This window comes from Pseudocercospora fijiensis, assembly GCF_000340215.1.
Source record: "Pseudocercospora fijiensis CIRAD86 unplaced genomic scaffold MYCFIscaffold_3, whole genome shotgun sequence".
In the NCBI taxonomy this organism is placed as follows: domain Eukaryota; kingdom Fungi; phylum Ascomycota; class Dothideomycetes; order Mycosphaerellales; family Mycosphaerellaceae; genus Pseudocercospora; species Pseudocercospora fijiensis.
This window is the reverse complement of record NW_006921534.1, coordinates 2,505,246-2,525,758: the sequence shown is the minus strand read 5'-3', so window position 1 is coordinate 2,525,758 and position 20,513 is coordinate 2,505,246. Positions and strand designations below refer to the sequence as shown.

The window sequence follows — 20,513 nt, the reverse complement described above, 5'->3', positions numbered from 1 at the left end:
TTCACTTCCCTCGGTCTTCTAGTAGACTTAGCGTTTCCTCGCTATCCCGACGTAAACAACTTGCCCGTATTAATACAGTAGTCTAGTTACTCCGACGGCTACGGAGCTCTACCTTCGCTATTCTCTTTAGCGGCCGCTTTATTCTTAGCTCTTACGGCTTCCTAGCGGCCCTACTCGAAAGCCTTTTATAATTTTTCCTAGATCTCGAGCTCGTAGACCTCTCGTTGCTCTACGAGGGCGCGATTAAGACGAGCCTAGTCGTTCTTACGCTATATTCCTACTCTCTCGCGTTCTTCCCGCATTTGTTAAGCAAACTATTCCTTTATTTGCTATATAGCATTACCGTTAGTAGGGGCTACGGCTCCGTTAGCCTTACCTAACATTTCTTACTCCGGATCTAAGTCGGCGAGAGAGCTAAGAGGTAATATAGTAGATACGGAGATAAGAGAGCTTTCTTAAGGCGCTAGCGGGGGCTCTTTATAAAAAGAGCCGAAGTTCTTAAAGGCGTCGCCCTTAGGCGGATTAATCGTAAAAGGAACCTTACGTCTATCCGGCTTAGGGGCCGCTCCTATATCGTCTTCTACCGAAGGTTAGACCGCTTGCTTCTCTAGCTTCGGAGGTATCTAAGTTTTCCTATAACAAGGACGATATTCGTTCTCTAGAGGCTCTTTAGCGGTAGACCTAAAGTTCTCGGTCTTCTACTAGGCGAAATGCTTGCTCTTTAGCTAGTAAGCTATTAAACGGTCGACCTATTATACCGCGGAATAAGATAGAGAGTTGTTATTAACCTAGTTACTAATAATTTTAGAGCGAGTAGGAGGCTTAGGCGTAGTATCCCTATCGGTAGACTTAGCGTTCTCCCTTAATATAGATCTTAATCTACGAGGAGGGTCCGCTTCTTTAGGATCCTCTAGCTACTCGGTTATAGCGATAACGCGGAATTTTAGGTCTCCCTCTAGAAGTTTTGCTAGGTACTGTCTTAGTTTAGAAAAAGCTAGGAGGGTGAAAGCTGTATAGATAAGGTAGTACTAGTATCTGTCCTTAGCTAATTCGGGAAGAGTACAATCTTCCTAGGTAGTAGGCTATAACTTAACAGAAGGTTCCCCTTAGTTCTTCGGTGCTATAGACTTAGAGCAATAGGCCGTTAGTTAGGCTAGTTAAGGGCTACGCGGCTTCGGTGCTCGAGTGTTAAGTACGAGCGTAATTAGAATGTTAAGTATAGTAGCGCACGTAGCAGTCGCCGTTTAGTTATTCTAAACCTTCCTAAATTACGGTCCCCGCTAACCTAGTATCGGGCGGACCTGCCTTCTCTAAATAAGGGTATAAACAATAGAAAAGTAAAGGCGGTAGGGTGCCGGCGATAGCGGTATACTTAGTCTATCGCCTATAGCTACGCCGACTTATCGCTAGTAATTTCTTAACTCTTTCGCTTAGTATAGTCTAACTACTACTTTCGTCGATAGTACAGAAAATAGCGTTAGAGTAGGTCGTTAGGATTCCTCCTAGGTGCGGAGGACCTTTTACCTTAGAAGGAGAAGGGGGATAGTAAACCGTAGTTCGGATAGTCCGTTTAGTAACGGTTAGTGCGTTTTTCTTACGCTAGTGCTTATAGCGAAGCTACTATTTTGTTATAGTTCGAAACGTGGTTTTAAAGTGTGTTAATTTATATTATGTCTATCTAGCTACGAAGGAAGTATATACCTATAGTAGGCGGCTAGTAGCAGCCGCTAGGTATCCCTTTCCCTCTAGCTTTGTAACAATTTGCCTCGTTTATATAAGAGACTATACGGCGAGATAATAACTAAGATTAATAAGAGTACGCGCCTCTATATTGTAATAGATAGCTAGTCTAATCGCGCTTATCGCTCGGTCGTTAATTATCTCGCTATTACCCCTCGAGCGGCGTAGTTTCTAAGATCTAAGCTTACTAGCGCTAATAGAAGTAATACTTAGTATTACGCTAAAGGTCTTCTCGAAGTTATTAAGCGCTTTCCGGTAGGCAAAGTAGTTAGTATCGTTACTAATAATGCGTTAGTAATAAAGGCGGCAACTAAAAAGGTATATTTCGAAGATTTAAAATTAGAGTATATCCCTCGTAGGTAGCGCCGATCGACTAACCGATAAGCGCTAATAAGACTTAGTGCGTACGGCAGTATCTAGTACTAGTCCGCTTAGGATGCGCTTCTTATTTTACTTAACTCTTAGTTTCTAACTTATACTACTATAATACTAGTATTACTAGTATTAGATATATTATTACAGACGCTAAAACTATCGTAGAATACTTTAAGTATACTTAGCTCGCTTTTAAGATACTACTAGATATATCTAAGGGCAAAGTACGGCATTTTTAGACCCCCGGAGGTGTCCGCTAGTAAGCCGACCTATACTACTATAGAAGTGTCCTTATTAATAAATACTAGATAGAAGAGCTCCGCGTATACTATAAGCATCGTCTACTAGTAGGAGCGTCTTCTACTTAGCGGAAGACATAGTTAGAGATATACGAGGTATACGAAGAGGGCTAGTTTTAGCGTAATTTAAGAGGGTAAGTACTAAAGCCGAGTTTTGCGTACTTCTTACTAATTTCTAACCCTCCTTAGCTACTACGACTTAATAGAGCTATTCCTTAAGGTTACTATTACCTTAGAGTTAGATAGACTAAAGCTATTATATATCTATAGCAACTAGCGCTAGCTTATAAATTTAGTAGTTAATAAGGCTCTAAATCTCGTCTCGAATAAGGAGATAGAGGTTTATATCGAGAAGCAGTAGGAGAAGCTATACGTTACTTAGAGACTATATAGAATACTTAATATACTAACAATGCCTCTAGTTATTACTCTCTTATACTAATTGCCTATCTCGCTAATGTCTCCGAGCGCTCCGACCTTAAGAAACAGTTTATTATTATTACTAACGAAGAAGTCCGATCTCTTACTCCTTTTCTCGTCGAATACTATACTAACTAATAACGCAAGTCCGCTACTTATCTAGACTATAACGAGTTAAGAGATAAGATCTATATATACGTCGGACAACTTCTAAACGATATCTTTATACTCCGTAGCCGTTACGGTCTATTTAGTAACCCTATCGTATAGGTAGCTAGAAAGAGTCCGATACTATTATTATAGTAAGTAAACAACTTCCGAGACTCGTACCCTAAGCTTACTAATCTCTATATACTAGCATTATCTCTATATCTAATAACCGGTACTATAGAGCGCAACTAGTCCGCTTATAGCTTTATTTAGTTACTTAAACGCAATAGATTAAGCTACGATATCCTCGAGAAGTTAGTTTTTATATACTAGAATCTATATATTAAGTATTATATTAACGACGATAAGCTTATAAACGATAGTTACGTAGATCTATAAGACATACTAAAAGAAGTATTTAAGCCGTAAGGCGACTTCGAGTTTACTTATAGCGATAACGATAGTAATACTATCGACCTTACTATCGATAGTAGTAGCTAGTAGGGCTGCTTTATATACCTAGAATGTCCTTATTTACGCTCTATATCTCTTATTTCCTTTATTGTTCCATTTTGTATACGATACGCTATAATAACCGGATCCACTTGCTGACCAATCTGTGTCTCGTGTATGTTCATAACGTGAGCACTGTGTTCATAAACCCGGAAGTTAAATACACGGTGAGTCTACATCTCTAGCTCTTGCCGCCTTGCAACGATGACTGCAGATTTCGAAACTGCTTTGCACCTCAGCTTGCAGCCTAGGCATATGTCACGTAGCACAGCTCATGTGGCGCTGACAATCAGCTGAACGCTCTGCAGTTCGCAGAAGACGCTGGACTTGTCAGAGCGTGAAACCGTTCCGGTCTGTAAGCAGCTCTCGGGGGCGATTGCCCTCAGCATAACGAACTTCAGCGGACAACTGCCAACTGGATCTCCTCGGGCTTCTTTTAATTCAGACCTCGAGGCCTTCAGGCTTCCACGGCGCGACACAGCACCGTCGGCCAGAATCACGGATCGCGATGGCGGCGAACAAAAATTGGTCGGATGGCGAAGATTTGTTGGGTGGGACGGGGCTGCATGACCAGATTCCGGTCTGACGTTACTGTCTGTGAACTTGAGTCGGCGCCAAAGCATGGCATGCTGTTGAGGCCAAGGACTTCTTCCTTCTTGTGAAAGAACAGCAGCCGGCCAATTGCACTCTGCGGCCAGCTTTTCGACCTTCCGGTGGCAGAAGATGCACCTGCTGTATTTCTCTGACAGTTTGGTTCCGCTGACCACTGAGGAGGGTGCCGCCACTTCCTATGCCTTCGGATCAGGCGTAGATGACGTATCATCTGCCTGAACGCATCCCAGCCTGATATCTCGCTCTTCAGATCGGATTTTGCCGGGACGAATATGCGATGCGATGCGATGCGATGGCTGTGAAGCACTGGTATCGACTGCATGCAGAGGAAGATGCTCAGGCAAAGAGCAGGACAGCGGGCAGCGTCGATCAAGGTTTCGGGTCAGACTCACGCAGGCGGCAGGCGGCAGGCGGATGCGCGGGCTGAACCCACTTTTAATTAATTTCCGCTCAGCAAGACCTCCGCTTCTTCTTGTTGTCCACAGTCCGCGTTTCCCCTTCACACACCATCAAGTGTGGATTGAGATTCTACATGACAATGCGAGCTGGATGTTGTAATATAATTATGCACATTGGCGCTACACGAGCAATCGACAGCACACGCAGCGGGGCACTCTTCATCTTTGGCTGCACTGCAGGTCAACGTGGCGAGCGTCCGCCGTCCGCCGTCCGCCGTCCGCCCAACCTTGAGCCGAATCGGCCGTACTCCGTACCTTGCATATGCAACTCCCGGCCAATCACGCCGCCATTTGCTGGGTAACCACCGCACATTCGGAATCCCTCCCATCTCCTGAGGAAGTCTAACCTGCTTGGAGTAGTCATGGAGTGTTCAACAGTGAAACTGACAGGAACAGGAACGGATCGCCGGTGCCCAACCGGACCTCCCACTGGCTCATGCGCTTGATGACGGGGCGCAGCGCGGTACCCACAGATCACACCGCGCTGCCTAGCGTGGAGTCGTGCACCGAGTTGTCCTTGTGTTCTTGGTCGGCACCCCTACTCCCGTACAAGTACGCCAGGCCAGCCCTTCCTCGTCCTCTGACTCCTCTGCCTCCCTCCACCACACGCTTCACGGGTCTGAAGGTCTTGCCAACACCACTCTCGTTTCCCACTTCGACCTTCATTCGGTCTTTGACAGACCAGTACACTCTTTGTGTCGAAACCAGCCTTCACAGCCAATTGCAAAGCTACCACTAGAGTCGCAAGTCGATCTCTACCAATCATTACCACAGACCAACGAACTTCTTGCACTTGGAACAGACCCACAGCGTAAACATGTTTACCAACAGCATTATCGCCGCGACTGGCGCCCTCCTCACCTTGGTTGCTGCCGTGCCCATGGCCGACCAACACCCACACCATCGTCACCACCCAGCCCACAAACGGGACTACGTCTGGGTCACCCTCACTGAGGTTGACATTGAGACGGTGGCTGTCACCAAGACTGTCTGGATCGAACCCGGCGAGACCCCACCGCCTAATGTCAAAGCCCCACAGCCATATGGTGCTCCAGCCAGCAGCAGCTCGTCTAGCAGTCCTGCACCAGCTGCCTACACTCCTCCAGCCAGCAGCAGCCCGTCGAGCAGCCCTGCACCAGCTGCCTACACTCCTCCAGCTTTTTCAAGCAGCAGCAGCCATCCACCTGCATACATTCCTCCAGCTCCTTCCACCCCACAATCTACCTACGTTGCGCCAGCATACACTCCTCCAGCAACGTCGACTCCTCCCACCTACACTGCACCAACCCCTAGCTCAGCACCTGCCGCTCCAGCTTCCGGCGTTAGCTCTTCCGGCAATGGCCTCAGCGGCCTGGGTGCCTCCGGCACCTACTACTCTGGAGACCTCACCTGGTACGATGTTGGTCTTGGTGCTTGCGGTGAGACCAGCACTTCCAACGAGGCCATCGTAGCCATTCCAGAGAAGATCTTCGATGCCTACACTGTTGGCGGAAACCCGAACAAGAACCCGCTCTGCGGCAAATACGTTACAATCACCGGCAAGGACGGCTCGCTCTACAAGGCCAAGATTGTCGACCGCTGCCCAGGCTGCACCCAGAACGACCTCGACTTGTCTCAAGATTTCTTCAACAAGGTCACACAAAATGGTGACGGTCGTGTCCACGGAATGAAGTGGTGCTTCGACTAAGTACAACGCGAAAACAGCGCGTTCCCTTCTCAGCATCCTTCAGCAAATTACAGCACTTCTTGGGCAAAAACCTGGTGTTTTGGCTGAGCTTCCGGAGTTGATCTCTGCGCGCAGGAACAATATACGTATCGCAGCGAAGCATGACAGCAAGCGGCATTTGTTGTACAAAAGACGCCTATACGCACGCCCCCTTTCACGACTTCACGACTTGAGAACCTTTTTTGATCTGGGATACCAATGTCCCTTGTGCAGGCAAAAGCATCTATGGCGAAGCGAACACAAAATGGCAGGCCTGGCGCTGGAACGACATGAACACAACATTTTGGGGACACATCATCACAAACATCTCGTACAATCTTCAATGTATCGGATGTTCTTGCTTGTCTCAAGACCTTAACATTAGTTGATACAGCTTTCGCTTCTTTTGTGTATACTTGCAAACCCATCTTTCCAGATCCTCAAACTCACTCCCTTCTACTGCTTCTCTTTTCCTCTTTCCCTGCGCTACACCGATCGGTCTCCAAGCTTTCTTCGGCTTGAGTATTTACCAATTTATGTTCAGTCGTGCAGCAGCCATGCTTTTTTGGAGCTCCCCGAGACGCGTACATACATGTATGTTCATTATTAGAGTTTCTCCTCTGTCAACAATAAACCTGAGACATCAACACCACACATTATTCAAAATGCGTCAATGTCGGTGTGCCATCCCTTGCTCACTCTCGCCCAGGATTCGAAGCTCGCCCTTGTTCTGAATCTGGTCAACACCCCTCTCACAGGCTGGTCGCCGATAGCGATAGGCTTTTGGTACCCGGGTCCCATGCAACATTCTCCTGGACGTATCACATCGTCGCCAGGTCCGGAACAATGTCTGCATTCGCAATTTCTATCCGGCATATGGCTCCTGAGAACTGCATCGTGTATACATGGCGACTGGCTACGTAAAATTTTTGAAATGCTTTTATTCTGAGCCGTCGTACATGATTCGCGAAGTCCAGCATCGTTGTGACAGAAAAACGTCGTGGACTAGCCAATAGACCGACCTTGCTGACTGACGTATTTACCCAAAGCTAATAAGATTTTCGATCCATGCCCACAACACGGCCAAAATCCAGAGCGAGCTTGATGAATTTGTCCAGGTGCTGCTGATCGCTTGGGAAGCTGCGGTCGTCGATATCGCCGTCTCCGTGGGCCAATCATACCGAGACTCGCTCGTCGACGTCGTTGAACTCGTCGAAAAAACTACAACCGGCAGACTGGCGCGAGTCTTGTTGGCCTCAGAACCAACCGTCTCCATCGTTGTTCGAGTACGGCCTGCCATGATCTCAAGTCCATCAGAGCCATAGCTGTACGTGGTCCCACTCCTCGTGATCTCGGTACCGGCGAAACTGATGACATTCGAGGTAGTGGCAATGGGAGTGAGCAGAACCTCGCCTGCTTGTATAACGGTCGGCGAGGGTCCCGTTACCGCAGCGCTGGTCAATGCGGTCAAATGTGCCGTAGTCTGATCAACTACGATGGCCCCCGAGTTGATGCTAATCGCGTGACCGGAGATAGTGGCCACATCGCCGCTGCGGAGAGTGTTGGACCCGATGATGAAATAGTCGCTACTTTGGAGAGCTGTAATAGTCGTACTTGAGAGAGTGAGCACCGCACCAGCTGCAAAAGAGGTCTGCGTCTCATGGTGGGTTTGTGTTGCTTTTGGCTGCGCGTTCGAATGCCTGGAGCTCTCAAGAGACTGATTAGGGTCGTGTGAAAAGGATTGGCTGCCTTCTGGATGACTTGCTCCAGGCGAAGTTAGAATAGGGTTCGTGAAAGTCGACAAAGCTTCGGTGAGGATTGAGAAAGCCGGCGCGTTCGCTATTTCTGAAGTAACGGGGTCTGTGGGATCGAGAGGGCCTGCGCCAGGATCAGATACTGCAGGTTGAGCTGGAGCTGAAGACGGGTCGAACTTGAAGCTGAACGTTGAGGTGACGATCTTCGTGATCTTAGGAGCCAAGCTGGTCGAGACCCCTTCGTTGGGCCGTGATTGAGAATGGTGACTAGCACTTGTCAGAGTGGTTTGGCCGTTCCCGTCGCTATTCAGATTAGATTCAGTGCTTGGGGTCGCAGAAGAATGTGGTAGAGCCGATGTGATAGCAGCTGCTGGATTTTTAGGAGTTGAAGCAGCTGCAGCAGAAGTACTTGTCGTAGTTTTGGCCGTAGGAAGAGTCGGTTGTGCGGCAGTTTGCTGCTCTTGTAGAGTGATCGGTGGATCGAACCAGAATCCTGCCATGTACTTTGGCTCCAATGTACATGTCTTCCATGCGGGATCCAGGTCAGTGATCTTGCTAGGAATATCGATGAGTGGGTTCAGGTGCTGGTAGATCGTATTGCACCAGCTCGGTCTCGGAACAGAGTCATCAAAGTCATATTTAGCACAGCGACCTTGACAGGCCCATGCAGACGCCGGTACAGGCCAGTTCATATCCGCATAATTGATCTGCGTATTAACTCCTGTGCCGCTGCGTTGCGTGCTCACTTCAGAAGACTCCAAAGTCAGGATGAAGTTGCTCAGTGGGGTGCCGACTGTAAGATCAGGATAGCCATCTTCAGTCGCAAACAATGAAGCCATCGACAAATAGACCTTGCCGCTCGTGAAGATACGTCCCAATGCCGAGACCGTGTTTGGTTGACCAGATATGGTTGGGGTTGCTTGTATTGTTGAGCCATTTCCAGCACACAAATCACCGTCAACAGTGGTGACAGGAAAGTATAATAATTCCACCGCATCCTTGATGGCGAAGACACAAGGCTCATTCCCGTGGACGGGGTTGCCGCAAAGATTGAGCAAAGCGTCTTCGTTGATAGTCGATGCATTCGAGTTGTGATACCATATGTAGCAGTCCCGCTGAGACGGCTCACAAGGCTGAGGCTCGAATGTCGGCGTTGCTAATGAGGTGTGCGTAAAGACACCCATTGTAGTGAATGAGGTTATGGTTGATGTGACAGGATCAAGGTCAACTCTAGCTGAGCCATCACACAGTGTGTAGGTGCTGACATTGGTCGGATAAATCGTGGTGGTTACAGTCGAATTAGCCGTTGCCAGTGTAGTCGTTGTCACCAAGGGCCACGCGCGATTCGCAACAGTTGCGCTGTACCATTCCAAGCTCGAGGATGTCCAGGTCATGATTTGAGACCAGCATTGTTGAGCCTTTTGTACAGATTGTGGTACGTTGATACCTGGTGGGAACACGCCGGGCGACATGCCATGAAAATGTGCGGCGGACGCAGTGGAATAGAAGCCATTTGATGAGGTCAATGGACTGGCTGTACCAACCAGTGAACGCACCAATGTCGAAGGCTTCGATTGTGTACCAGTTGACTCTGTTGATATTAACGTAGCATAGCTTGTAGTATTAGGATGGTATAGAAATAAAACAAGAAAGCAAAGCATAAGCGACAGTGAAAGCTGCATCATCAAGATGACAGAAGAAGAGAAAACCAAAGCAACGAAGACATATGCATATAGGGACTTGAGAGGAAGCCACCAGCCGCTGGATACTTAAGCATATGCACAATCGTCCATCTGCTGCACGATCACAGTCCCAAGCGCTTGAGAAAGTGGACTTTTGCGGCGTGACGTCTGGGTAAATGATGGAGGCCATGGTATTGTGAAACCGTGAATCCAGAGGACAAGACTATTGGGCACGTAGCGAGAGTTTGAGCACTTGGCACGCTCCAAAGTAGATGCGGTGATATTTTCAGGCTGCTGTGCCGTTAGACTGCATGGTGCTGGCACGCTCTGCCACACATGTTGTCGTGTAGCCGCCGGGCCCAATGGAGCAGGCCGGGATCAACTTTGATTGTGCGGAATCTGGTCATCGCAAGCTTGGCAGCGACATGATGGCAGCTACCATGAGGCGAGGCGTTGTGTGTTGACAACGGCGGAAGCTCAGTCTGCTTGGGTGTTGGAGAGTGATGATGAGGTGCAGAGGTGTAGGTCGCAACTGATCGATTTTCTGTATTCGCGGTGGAGAACTCCATCTAGCGTCTTGCCTAGCCGAACCAATGGGAGAAGACTCGACCTCCGCGACTGTTCATCGCACAGCAGTACGCAAAGCATTAGGCCTGGCTCCTTGCGCTCATCCCTCCACCTCCATACACGATGCAGCGCGTGATACAGCGGTCTAAAAGGGCGGAGAGGGTTGCAAACAAAGCCAGAAAAGAAAGACTCGAACGCGAAGCAAAGTCGAAAGCATGGGAACGAAATCAGGCACGAGTGCGAATGGTCAGAGAGAACACGAAGGCATTGCAACAAGATCGAAAGAATCGTCGAGAGGACTGGCAAGCCGGCGCGCTGGCACCGCGAAGGGATGTCGGGGATCTCCAAACCAGATACGGCGCAATCCCAGTCTTCAGCATCCATTTGCCAGAGCGAGATCCTGAGGCCAGGCCGAAATGGGCACCCATACGAAAAGGAGACAGAGTAGTCGTCTTGAGTGGCAGAGACCGCGGCAAGATTGGCGAAGTCAAGGACTACGATAGCGTGAGAGCCGCAGTGCAAGTGGCCGGCCTGAACATGGTCGACATCATAGTACCAGAGTGGTTGAGGCAGGAGAAGAACATCGAAGACCAGCCAGAACTGCAGAGCGTGGAGAAATTCTTTCATCTCGAGGATGTACGGCTTGTATTCCCGCTCCCGGATCCGGAGACTGGAGAACCGCGAGACGCCATTATTGACCAGCTGGTTGAAACATCAAAAGGTCGACGTGCTATTGCTGGTACTAACACCATAATTCCATACCCACCCCAAGATAAAGCGGTCGGTCACACAGATTACGATTGCGATACTGTTCGGATGGTTCTTGAAGAGCGCACCTTCATCCCCACCCTTATAAGATCGCCCATGCCACTATCAGTCATTGATGAGCTGCGAGGCAGGTACAGCAAATTTAGGACACGGCATCACCACGAGTATATCCAGAGGAAGGAAGCAGAAGACGTTAGGGAGCAAGCACGGAAGGGACTCATCAAGACTATGCGTACGCCACTTCAGCAGCTTGCTGAGCTTCGGGAGAAGAAGAAGAAGGAGGAGGACAGGGAGCTCACGGTTGAGCAGTTGGCGAGAATCGGAGAAGTCATGGCGATGGAGCGGACGAGGAAGCTTGGCGGGCAAGCGGCTACTGCGTGAGGCATGCGTATTGCTCGTTTGTAAGATACCCAATGTATACTGTGCTCTCAGCGTGTTGTCGGCCAAAGGCATCACTTCCACCTTCTGGTCAAGCCGTCTAATCAACAATGCGGAAATCGTCTTCTCTTTCATCTGCAAGCTGACAGGAGACAGATACAAATGCTGGAAAAGGTGAAAGCCCCGATGCTCATACGTGAATCATGTTTCGATCTGGTGTCATCTATGTTCTGTCTATATCCGCTTCGAACTACACCCGACTACGATCGCCATCATACCGAATCGTGGTCCCTCTTTCCGCCACGTCGCGCTCTGTATCCGAACGCTCTTCAACATGCGAAGCAGCATCGACATCCTTGCCAACCACATCATCCTCACCATCAAATTCCTGCCTATGCTGCAGCACATTTGCTCGTCGATACCTCGGAATAGTATCCATAGTAGCACCCTTGATGACATTCCCGTCGAAAAGCAAATGGATTTTCTCCAGCGGCACATTCGAAGTCTCGGGCACACAGAAGACAGTATAAATGACCATCAAACAGCAGCAGCCTCCAAAAAGCAAGAAGGTGCCATAAGTGATATCGCTGAGCATGATGGGTGTGATCTTAGCAATCACGAAATTGAAAAGCCACTGCGTCATGAGCGCCGCCGCCATAACGAGTGATCGAACATGGTTTGGCGCGCATTCTGCTGAGAGCACGAATGGAATTGGGCCCCAGCCGAAGGAATAGAAGACCACGAATAGGTAGACGCAGACGATGGCGAATGTGCTGTTGCCGTTGAGACTGGACCCGGCGACGACTGGGTTGACGGCTTGGTTGACGCCAATGTAGAACATGCTGAAGGCTTGGCCAAGGCCACCGATGATGAGACACCATTTGCGACCCACTTGTTCTGTTGTGAACGCCAGGCCGAGGGCTGTAATGACGACTTTCACAACTCCGTAAATTCCAGTAGCGAATAGACCGGCGGATCGTCCTTCTAACCCCACCGATTTGAAGATTTGAGGCGAATAGTAGTTGATGCTGTTTGTTCCGGTCCATTGCTGGAATGCCATTAAGATTATAGCCATCGAGAAAGTGTAGAAGATCTTGCTATCAGCGCAGGTCACCTTGACCTGAGCAACTAGAGGCATCTTCTCGTGGCCGTTGAAGTCCTCGATGATCTCATCAAGCTCACGCTGAACTTCTGGATCAGAGACCACTCTAGCGCGGACCTTTGCCAGAGCTCGACGTGCTTTTTCGATCATGTTCTTCTCGACTAACCAGCGTGGACTCTCGTTCTGGAAGACAATGCCTGCCAATAGTAGCGCTCCTGGAAGCATTTGCAGAGCGAACGGGACCCGCCATTGAGTGGCGCTGTTCTCCGAGATCGATTCGTTCACGCCATAGTTGACGAAGTAGCTCAGCATGATACCAGTAACATTGAAGAGTTGCATGCAGCCGATACATCTTCCTCGGATCTCCTTGTTGGCATTTTCTCCAATGTAAGTGGGCACAACCGCGCTGATAAGTCCAACACCGAATCCACCAACCACGCGACCAACATAGAGCTCGGCAAGTCCGTTGCTAGTCAGGCCAGCACAAGTCTGGATGATGCTTCCAACGATGAAGATGATGTCTGCGATGATCAAAGCAGATCTGCGGCCAAATGTGTCCGAAACGTAGAAACTGGACATGGCTCCAAAAAAGCAGCCAGCTTGAAGGACCGACACAATATTTCCAGAGAGATTGCTGTATTCAGGTGTGCCCTCGACCAGACCAAAAGAATCCTGAAAGCTCTTCATGGTCAAGACTCCTCCGATAAGTCCAGTATCCCAACCGAAGAGCATGCCGCCAAAGGACGCGACCGCAGTAAGGAAGTAAGCCCTCCGATATTGGACAACATCCTGCCATATCGCGTTGGCTTTCGTGGTCGCCATGCTTGGTTGAAGCGGACGATACTCTCCACGTTCTTCACGGTCAGTCGCGGAGAGAAATCGGCTCCAAAGTCCTGGTGCAGAATTGCTGGAGCGCTGCTTATTCTTCTTTCGCGGGCGGATCAAACACTTGATATAATCCATATCGCGCCATGCCCCACAGCGCAGAGACGCAAACGCCGCTGTCACCGTGGCATCTGTGAAGATCCGCACTCGTGCGTGCATTCGCCGCCGTCACCAGTCGTTGCTCGTGGCGAATCGGCTCACTGTGGGTTGAAGGATGCGGAGGGTGTGGAGTGTGGAGAAGAGCGTGCCGCGACTTCCAGCCGTCGGTGACTGAGAATCAGGCATGAACATTTTTGGAGTGCGAGAGCAGTTGCCGATGACGCGGTCCCGAAAATTGAAAATGTCCGACACATCAATGCCAGAGCAGAGTCGAGTTCAAAGGCCGCTGAAATAGTGTCTGACAAATGCTACTGCGTGATGGGCGACACTTCGTCTTTCCTTCTCACAAAAGCCTAGGCTACGCAATGCTTGGACGCAGGGATCGCAGCACTAATATCAACAGTGAGTCGCTCGATCTCGGTCTACGTCGTGATGTCGCGCATTGAGAGGCATAATGCCCAGTACCATCACATTTGTATAACTGTCAACCCGGCGTCGCTTGATCTATTGGACAGTCTGGTAGCAACATAAGCTGTCGTGGTCTCGTGACAATGAGATCTGTACGCCGCAGCAGATGGCTGAGAGAGCAAGCGCTGCCCTTAGACCTTTTTCTGCTCCGGTATCTGCGTAAGCAGACCTTTGCCCTCTATCGCCGACTTCAGATTGTCGAGGACCAATATTTCCATCTCCCTCTGCGTTTCCCATGTAGCTGTGCCAATGTGAGGAAGCAGGACAACGTTCTCGTTCTCCAGTAGTCCAGGATGGATGTTGGGCTCTTCTTCAAAGACATCGAGACCAGCCGAGAACACCTTGCCAGAGTTCAGAGAATCCACTAGGGCAGCCTCGTCGATGATTGGCCCTCTTGCGGTATTCACGATGACCACACCATCCTTCATCATGTCGAATTGTGGTTTGGCAATGATATGGCGAGTTGACGGATTCAGAGCAAGATTCAGACTAATAACGTCCGAGGTCCGCATCAAATCATCAAATGAGACATACTTCGCTCCACGCTCTTTCTCTTCAGGTAGTCGGTTCCTGTTGTGGTATTGTATCGACATTCCGAATGCCTTTGCTCTTTCTGCAACTGCCTGGCCTATGCCGCCCATGCCAAGTATTCCGAGGATTTTATTCTTAGGATCGTGGCCGAGCGCGAAGTTTTTGCCTCTCCATTCTTTTCGTCGGCATGCGAGGAAGGGTATAGAGACTCTACGAAGAGCGCCGAGCAGGAGGAAGAGTGCAACTGCTGACTGTCAGACAGCTCAAATGTAATACAGGACTTTGCAGCATATACCGTCTGCCGTTGCAGCGTCTACTGCGATTGGTGTGCTGCTGACCTGGATACCGCGATCCGTCACTGCTGGAACACTGATATTGTCGTAGCCAGCTCCGTTGTGTGTTATATACTTCAAGCTCTTCGGTAGCACATCGACAAGCTCCTTATCGAAAGGTCCGGTGACGCTGGTGGAGTCGTTCGATCGGTAGAGACCGACGACGTCGTCGAACTCGCCGGCTTTACATTTCGCGATGAAATCTTCTCGTGTACCTGTTTCGTATTCCTGCGAGAAGTCAGCAGGCGGGAACGGATGCCGGAAGAGTTGTATACCTTTAACTCGGCTATTGATTTGAGTGCTTCCCATTCTTTGCGAGCATGAGCCAAGTTGCCAATCAGCAATGCAGATTTTGGTGCAGTCATGTTGATGGTAGTCTTTGGATTACTAGAAAGAGGGGAAGGTTCACGGCACTCCAAAAGGTGTAGAAGAGGAGCTCCTGCAAGAAGTCCCGTTGTTTAGTCCCAGGCCGGTACTTGGATGGCCGTTGCCGAACCGTCATTATCCGCAGCCAAGGCTTCGGCCCCCATTCACATGGACTTTAGAAAGAAGTCAGGCGACTGTCTCGGGCCGTCCATTTTACTGCAAGCCCAGATTGTTCCAGTCGTCGATGCCGCTGAGAGTGTCGAACAAAAAGTTGTTGCTGTCCGCAGGAAGGAATCCAGACCACCAATCCGCATCGCTGATCGCGGCACCACCATTTCCGTTGATCGCAAAGTTTCCAATGGCGTCCAGGTCTGTCCAAGAGAAATCGCCCATGAGTTCTGTGTGAGCCGGCGAGTCATGTGTCTTTGTCGATGCGTTTGAGGCAGGAGTTGGACCACCCACGCTTCCGGGCCGGTATGGGTTCTGCAGTGTAGCAGTAGAATTGCCTGCTCCACGTCAGTATGAATCACTTCGCAGATCGAAGGTTGTCTTACCTTTTCTCTCCTTCCGCTCAACTTTATCCCATAGTAGCTTCAGCAGTTGCGCATAGCGATTGCCGGGGTGCTGCATGCCGATGCCTGACCTCTCGAGCCTGTTGACCGTTTCCTTCACCATGGCTCGGACCGATTGTTCTTCGTCCGCGGCAAGCACACCAACACATCTGGCTCTGTACAGAAACACGCCGGAGTAGATCGAGTAGAGATAGAAGCGCAGTGGCATGAATCGAAGAGATTTTTCCGGATCGACAAAATTGTTGAACATACTAAGGAGGCTCTTGGCAGCATCTAGGCCTTCGTAGATGAAGCGAGCATCGCCGACAGCGCCAACATTGTTGTAGAAGACTCGGCCAGGAGCAGGATGCGCCCCTCGCCGACTCTCTTGATTCTGTTGGATCTGTGGAAGTGCTCGCTTCACGGTGGCATGAAAGGCGAACGCATTCGTGTAGAGTCTCAGGTAGTCGTACGACATCAGTAGAGTGGCCTTCAAGTGCGGCGAGCAGGTGAGCGTGCCCCATACACTCTTCCAACCATAGATTGCCGAGCGAAAGTCGTCGATGTATTTGATGTAGCCTCCAGCCAGATGGCTTCGCATGCTATTGCCGGGATTTGAGTAGAGGACGTCGTGGACATTCGAAAATAGAAGTGTCAGCTCCAACGTGGCCTGGAAAAGGCTAGCATAATCTTCCTCGCCAGGTATCTTGGGCGCCAGCATAGGAAAATCGGCCTTGGAGAGGGTGGTCAGTGGACCTGGACCGCGAGACCAAAACGCACGCCCTAACCGTATGCTGATTTGCCGGTCGCTGATATAGCAAGCAGTCCAGACCAGTCGTTTCCGCTGCCAGTGAGGGTCTTTGATGTCATCACCGCGGACGTGAAAGGAGTACCGGTCGAGACCCAGGAAGTAGCCAATTCTCAAAGCCATGCCCACGTGCATCCATGCTTCTCGGTCTTCTTCTCCTCGACCCACATGTCCAGCTTCTGAACGTGAAGTGTAAGGGGTCCATTCGGCTAAGACCAGTAGCGCCTCAACAGCTTCGACATTGCCGGCTCCACCAGCAGCAAGAGCCGAGACAAGTGAGCGCATGTACTCAGAGCAAGCAATAAAGATGTGAGGCTCGTCAGTCAGATCGCGCGAGGCTACGACCAAGATGGCAGTCAGCAGGTGGGCCTCTTCTCTCGCAGTCCTGGTCAGATGGACTGCATCCAGGGTATGTCTAGGCACAAGCGGAAAGTAGGGATGATAGCAATGCTTGTAGCGCTGCAGCAGCTGGATGATCTTCGAGAGGTCGAGCTTGCCGTCTCGAACCAGAGCATATTCGAGCTGGGAACTGTTTGGGCGTAGGTAGTGATGAGAATCACCATAGGCGGTCTCGCCGTTGCCGCCGTTGCTTGCGATCTGCGCCAAAATGCCGAGCGCATCACTTGGATTTTGCAGGTCGTTGAAGGCAATGCCAGAGACCGTGGAAGATTCTCTGGTGCCGCGGTTGCCCAGGAATGAAGTCTGGGGGCTGGTCAGCAAGTATGGAGCGCGAGCATATGGCAGGCACCAACTTCACGGGCGTTCGCATCGGATGCCTGCAGGGCGGGATCAAGCATTATGCTTGGGGTCGGTGGATTGACGTCTGCGGTGGCGCCGTAATCGTGGCCGGGCCAGTGCGTCCGCTGGGTTGTGGGCGATATGGCGTCGCTCGGAAAGGTGATGTGATCTTGAGCACCTGCTGATGCAGGCGACTCGCGCGGTGGCTGACGAGCATTGTCGGCGAGGGCTGCTTGGTCGAGCGGCCGCTTCCTCACGCGTCGGCCGCCGCGATTGCTGGATCCAATGACACACTCGAGGTTGGAAGCCTTACATCTCTCACATGGCGTGCTTGCGACTCCGTCGACGGTAGGCCTGTCACAGCGGTCAGGTCAGTAGTAGTACTCAGTACCCGGTGCTCAATCGCCGACGCCGACGCCGACGCGAGGCGGCACACGACACTGGCCGAAGCCATCGAAAGCATGATCAGCACGTCTGGCTTACAGGTGGCAGGCCGACTTGCGCGCTCTGCACGCCAGGCACGCTCGTGACGTCCTCTTTTCCTTCTTGTCTTCCCGCGCGTCCTTCGCCGGCGACTGGTCGCTGTCTTTGCCGCCCTCTGCCTCTGCCATGTCGTGCTTTTCTTTTCCGCTGGTGTTGGTGTTGGGCGCGTCCTGGAGTAGAATATGATGCGTTCGGCAGCTTCGGCTCCCGCTTTGCCGAGCTTGCCGGAAGGTCACTCTCCCATCACGCCGTCACTTCCCGCTGCTTGCACGGAGCATAGTGGCCTGCACGCCGGGCCTGGCCACAGTATCTTTGCGCATCATAATAGATAGTTCGTGTTGCCGTCGATGTGTGCTGAGGCCCCTACCCCGCATTCACACTCAGACTCCGCTCCATCTCGAGATTCCCGCGACAATGGCTACTAATCCAGGAAACGATATCAAAGGCCGGCTTGTCTTGATCACGGGAGCTTCGGGCGGGCAAGTGAAGGGAATGACGGGAATCCCTCCAGACATGAGCTAATGTTATGTATGAATGACAGCATTGGCTCAGCGTGCGCAAGACAGTTTGCAGAGCTCGGATGTGATCTCGCCCTGACATACTCCTCCAACCGCGCTTCATTGGAAGCTTTGGTCAAGGACTTGCAGCCGATTGTCAATGGGCACAGTGGTAGCCACAAGAGCACTCTTCGCATTTCCATGCACAAAGCCGACTTGTCTTCGCCTGAAGAGACGACGCAGCTATGTGAGGAAGTCCAGAAAGACCATGGTCGAGCTGTTGATATTCTCGTCTCTAACGCTGGTTATGGCAAGAGAATAAAAGACGTTTCGGACATTCCGCTGAGCGAGTTTGAGATTACTCTGAACGTGAATTTGAGAGCTCCCTTCCTACTCGTCAAAGGAGTCGTAGATGGTATGAAAGCACAGAAGTGGGGCAGGATCATTTTTGTGTCCTCCATCGCAGCGTACGGAGGTGGCATGAACGTAAGCTTCGGATTCACACTTTGATCTGCGGGAGTCATGCTGATCTTGTCAAGGGATGCCATTATGCGGCTTCCAAAGGTGGCCTGGTAAATTGTTGAAGCGACTCGATGCATTCACAGCTGACGCGCGGGCAGATGGGAATGATGAAGAATCTCTCCACCAATTTAGCACCTTGGAATATCTCTGTCAACGATGTAGCACCGGCTATGGTCGGGAATACTGGTGTGTGAAATTTCGAGAATCACCGCATTGTCGGGATAATGACTGATAACGGCCAGGTCTGTTGCCGTCTGGCGACCAATTTCCTGGGCTGGTCGATAGCATACCGTTGCACCGACTTTGCGAGCCTGAAGAGGTTGCGAATGCCGTCACCTTCTACGCTCGCACAGGTTTCACCACTGGGCAGAGTGTGATAATCGCTGGAGGTCTGAAGTGATCAGTAACGGCATCTAGCCTTTTCCGATGGTATCTGTAATCAATTAGAGAGGCTGTAACAGCTCGAGCGATGCAGTTCTTTTGCTTCTCACAGCCGTGTATTGCCGATCCTGACCAGTGCCGGATCCCTTTTGCACTGCTATGAAAGCTATCGAAAGAAGAGGTTTTTGCGGGTAGCTTTTGGTCTGGTACTCTCGAGGACTGATCTCGATAGTATCAGCTTGCAGATGTTGAGACCTCAATGCCTGTCGCAGTACGATCTTTGTCTAATGAGGTGGGTAGGAGTCACATGTTCTTTTCACCCTCCCTTGCAATGTGTGTACCTCGCTCATATGCTCTCGATCGTTTTGCTGACTGTGAGCGCCTAAGCAACGCAGGACCGGCCAGAACCCCTATTATACCACTCCGCAAGATGGCAAGAAGTATATAAACATCAAAGTCTGCGAGTAGCCACCAGACCTCATCATCATCAACTTGAAGCGGTCCTTTTCAGGAAGAATAAATAAGACCATTTCGTGAAGGATGAATGCGGAACCGAATACCAAAAGCAATCAGCGCATAATCACCCTCCGGTTGCCCATCGCGGACTTCAAGGATCGAGGTTGATAATTGGCTGGAAAAGTGCTTTGACGGCCGTGAATTCCCCGTGATGGACCTGCCTGTCGCGCGCCCCGCACCAATGCTATCTGTGAGTCGTGATTGCCTCGTAATCGCATGCCATTGGAACTGGCAGGCGGCAAAGTCATTCGACTGCGATATGGTTGAGAACCAGCAGGTGGTGCATATGATCCGGTCTGAAGATTAGGCTGAAGATTGATGCCCAGACTCATATTGCTCCGCACAGGCCCTCGCTGATAGCTGCTGGAGACAGTATGGTACGGTCTCTCAGAACCATCGAGACGTCGATGGTTCCTCGAATCATGTGGCGTTTGAATGAAGGAAAGGCTGTTCAGACTTGTCCGATGCGGGGCCTGAAGTGGTTCAGGCGACTGCTGCGTGTAGCTGTAGCCAGGCCGGTCATATTGGTCATGTCTAAGAGGCGCAATCTTAGGAGGCGGCATTCGATTGCTCATGGTGTGAGCCCCAGGGCGATCTCCATCTCGCGAAGAGATTGCGCCCCTACTGAAGAAAGGACTCGAGACTGATGATGCCGGAGGGTCGGGATGCATCCGATGAGATGTGGTCGGCATTGCCCGGCTGCGTTGTTGTATGTCACCAAGGCGCCCAAACGCGGTTGCGTTCTCCTGGCGGGGCTGCATGAAAGAAGTACTACCCTCACCAGGCGTGGGCGCACTTGAATCCCACATTGGC

General features: G+C 50.7%; 8 protein-coding genes across 8 annotated transcripts; 3 read left to right on the top strand and 5 right to left on the bottom strand.

The window, feature by feature from the left end:
* Positions 1-277: 277 nt before the first annotated feature.
* Positions 278-4,896, bottom strand: MYCFIDRAFT_173281 (uncharacterized protein; the record flags this gene model as incomplete). The annotated part of the gene is made up of 13 exons (XM_007926690.1): positions 278-292; positions 3,590-3,632; positions 3,664-3,678; positions 3,707-3,723; positions 3,760-3,768; positions 3,797-3,892; positions 3,945-4,059; positions 4,085-4,152; positions 4,185-4,281; positions 4,314-4,580; positions 4,615-4,637; positions 4,681-4,687; positions 4,712-4,896. 13 exons carry the CDS (start codon positions 4,894-4,896, stop codon positions 278-280), a joined length of 957 nt encoding a protein of 318 aa, XP_007924881.1.
* A 262-nt stretch (positions 4,897-5,158) lies between these two features.
* Positions 5,159-9,749, top strand: MYCFIDRAFT_210832 (uncharacterized protein). The gene has a single exon (XM_007926689.1). It carries the CDS (start codon positions 5,385-5,387, stop codon positions 6,252-6,254), a length of 870 nt encoding a protein of 289 aa, XP_007924880.1. The 5' UTR covers positions 5,159-5,384; the 3' UTR covers positions 6,255-9,749.
* On the bottom strand, positions 5,159-10,277 carry MYCFIDRAFT_207217 (uncharacterized protein; the record flags this gene model as incomplete). Its single annotated transcript, XM_007926688.1, has 4 exons — positions 5,159-9,794; positions 9,829-9,845; positions 9,875-10,015; positions 10,045-10,277. The coding sequence occupies 4 exons, from the start codon at positions 10,275-10,277 to the stop codon at positions 7,312-7,314; spliced, it is 2,874 nt and encodes a 957-aa protein (XP_007924879.1). The 3' UTR covers positions 5,159-7,311.
* A 138-nt stretch (positions 10,278-10,415) lies between these two features.
* On the top strand, positions 10,416-11,488 carry MYCFIDRAFT_210831 (uncharacterized protein). The gene has a single exon (XM_007926687.1). It carries the CDS (start codon positions 10,519-10,521, stop codon positions 11,422-11,424), a length of 906 nt encoding a protein of 301 aa, XP_007924878.1. The 5' UTR covers positions 10,416-10,518; the 3' UTR covers positions 11,425-11,488.
* A 183-nt stretch (positions 11,489-11,671) lies between these two features.
* Positions 11,672-13,345, bottom strand: MYCFIDRAFT_133500 (uncharacterized protein; the record flags this gene model as incomplete). Its single annotated transcript, XM_007926686.1, has 1 exon — positions 11,672-13,345. One exon carries the CDS (start codon positions 13,343-13,345, stop codon positions 11,672-11,674), a length of 1,674 nt encoding a protein of 557 aa, XP_007924877.1.
* A 761-nt stretch (positions 13,346-14,106) lies between these two features.
* MYCFIDRAFT_133438 (uncharacterized protein) lies at positions 14,107-15,203 on the bottom strand (the record flags this gene model as incomplete). Its single annotated transcript, XM_007926685.1, has 3 exons — positions 14,107-14,753; positions 14,802-15,066; positions 15,114-15,203. 3 exons carry the CDS (start codon positions 15,201-15,203, stop codon positions 14,107-14,109), a joined length of 1,002 nt encoding a protein of 333 aa, XP_007924876.1.
* A 280-nt stretch (positions 15,204-15,483) lies between these two features.
* Positions 15,484-17,867, bottom strand: MYCFIDRAFT_107328 (uncharacterized protein; the record flags this gene model as incomplete). Its single annotated transcript, XM_007926684.1, has 4 exons — positions 15,484-15,710; positions 15,735-17,265; positions 17,385-17,655; positions 17,785-17,867. Coding segments are annotated over 4 exons (2,112 nt in total), but the record flags the coding sequence as incomplete, so codon positions are not given.
* A 331-nt stretch (positions 17,868-18,198) lies between these two features.
* Positions 18,199-19,203, top strand: MYCFIDRAFT_134978 (uncharacterized protein; the record flags this gene model as incomplete). The annotated part of the gene is made up of 5 exons (XM_007926683.1): positions 18,199-18,267; positions 18,303-18,767; positions 18,821-18,853; positions 18,902-18,989; positions 19,046-19,203. The coding sequence occupies 5 exons, from the start codon at positions 18,199-18,201 to the stop codon at positions 19,201-19,203; spliced, it is 813 nt and encodes a 270-aa protein (XP_007924874.1).
* Between the last annotated feature and the right edge of the window lie 1,310 nt (positions 19,204-20,513).

What these genes read in the sequence shown, in the direction of transcription:
- MYCFIDRAFT_210832 (XM_007926689.1), top strand. Translation starts at nt 5,385, where the DNA reads ATGTTTACCAACAGCATTATCGCCGCGACTGGCGCCCTCCTCACCTTG.
- MYCFIDRAFT_210831 (XM_007926687.1), top strand. Translation starts at nt 10,519, where the DNA reads ATGGTCAGAGAGAACACGAAGGCATTGCAACAAGATCGAAAGAATCGT.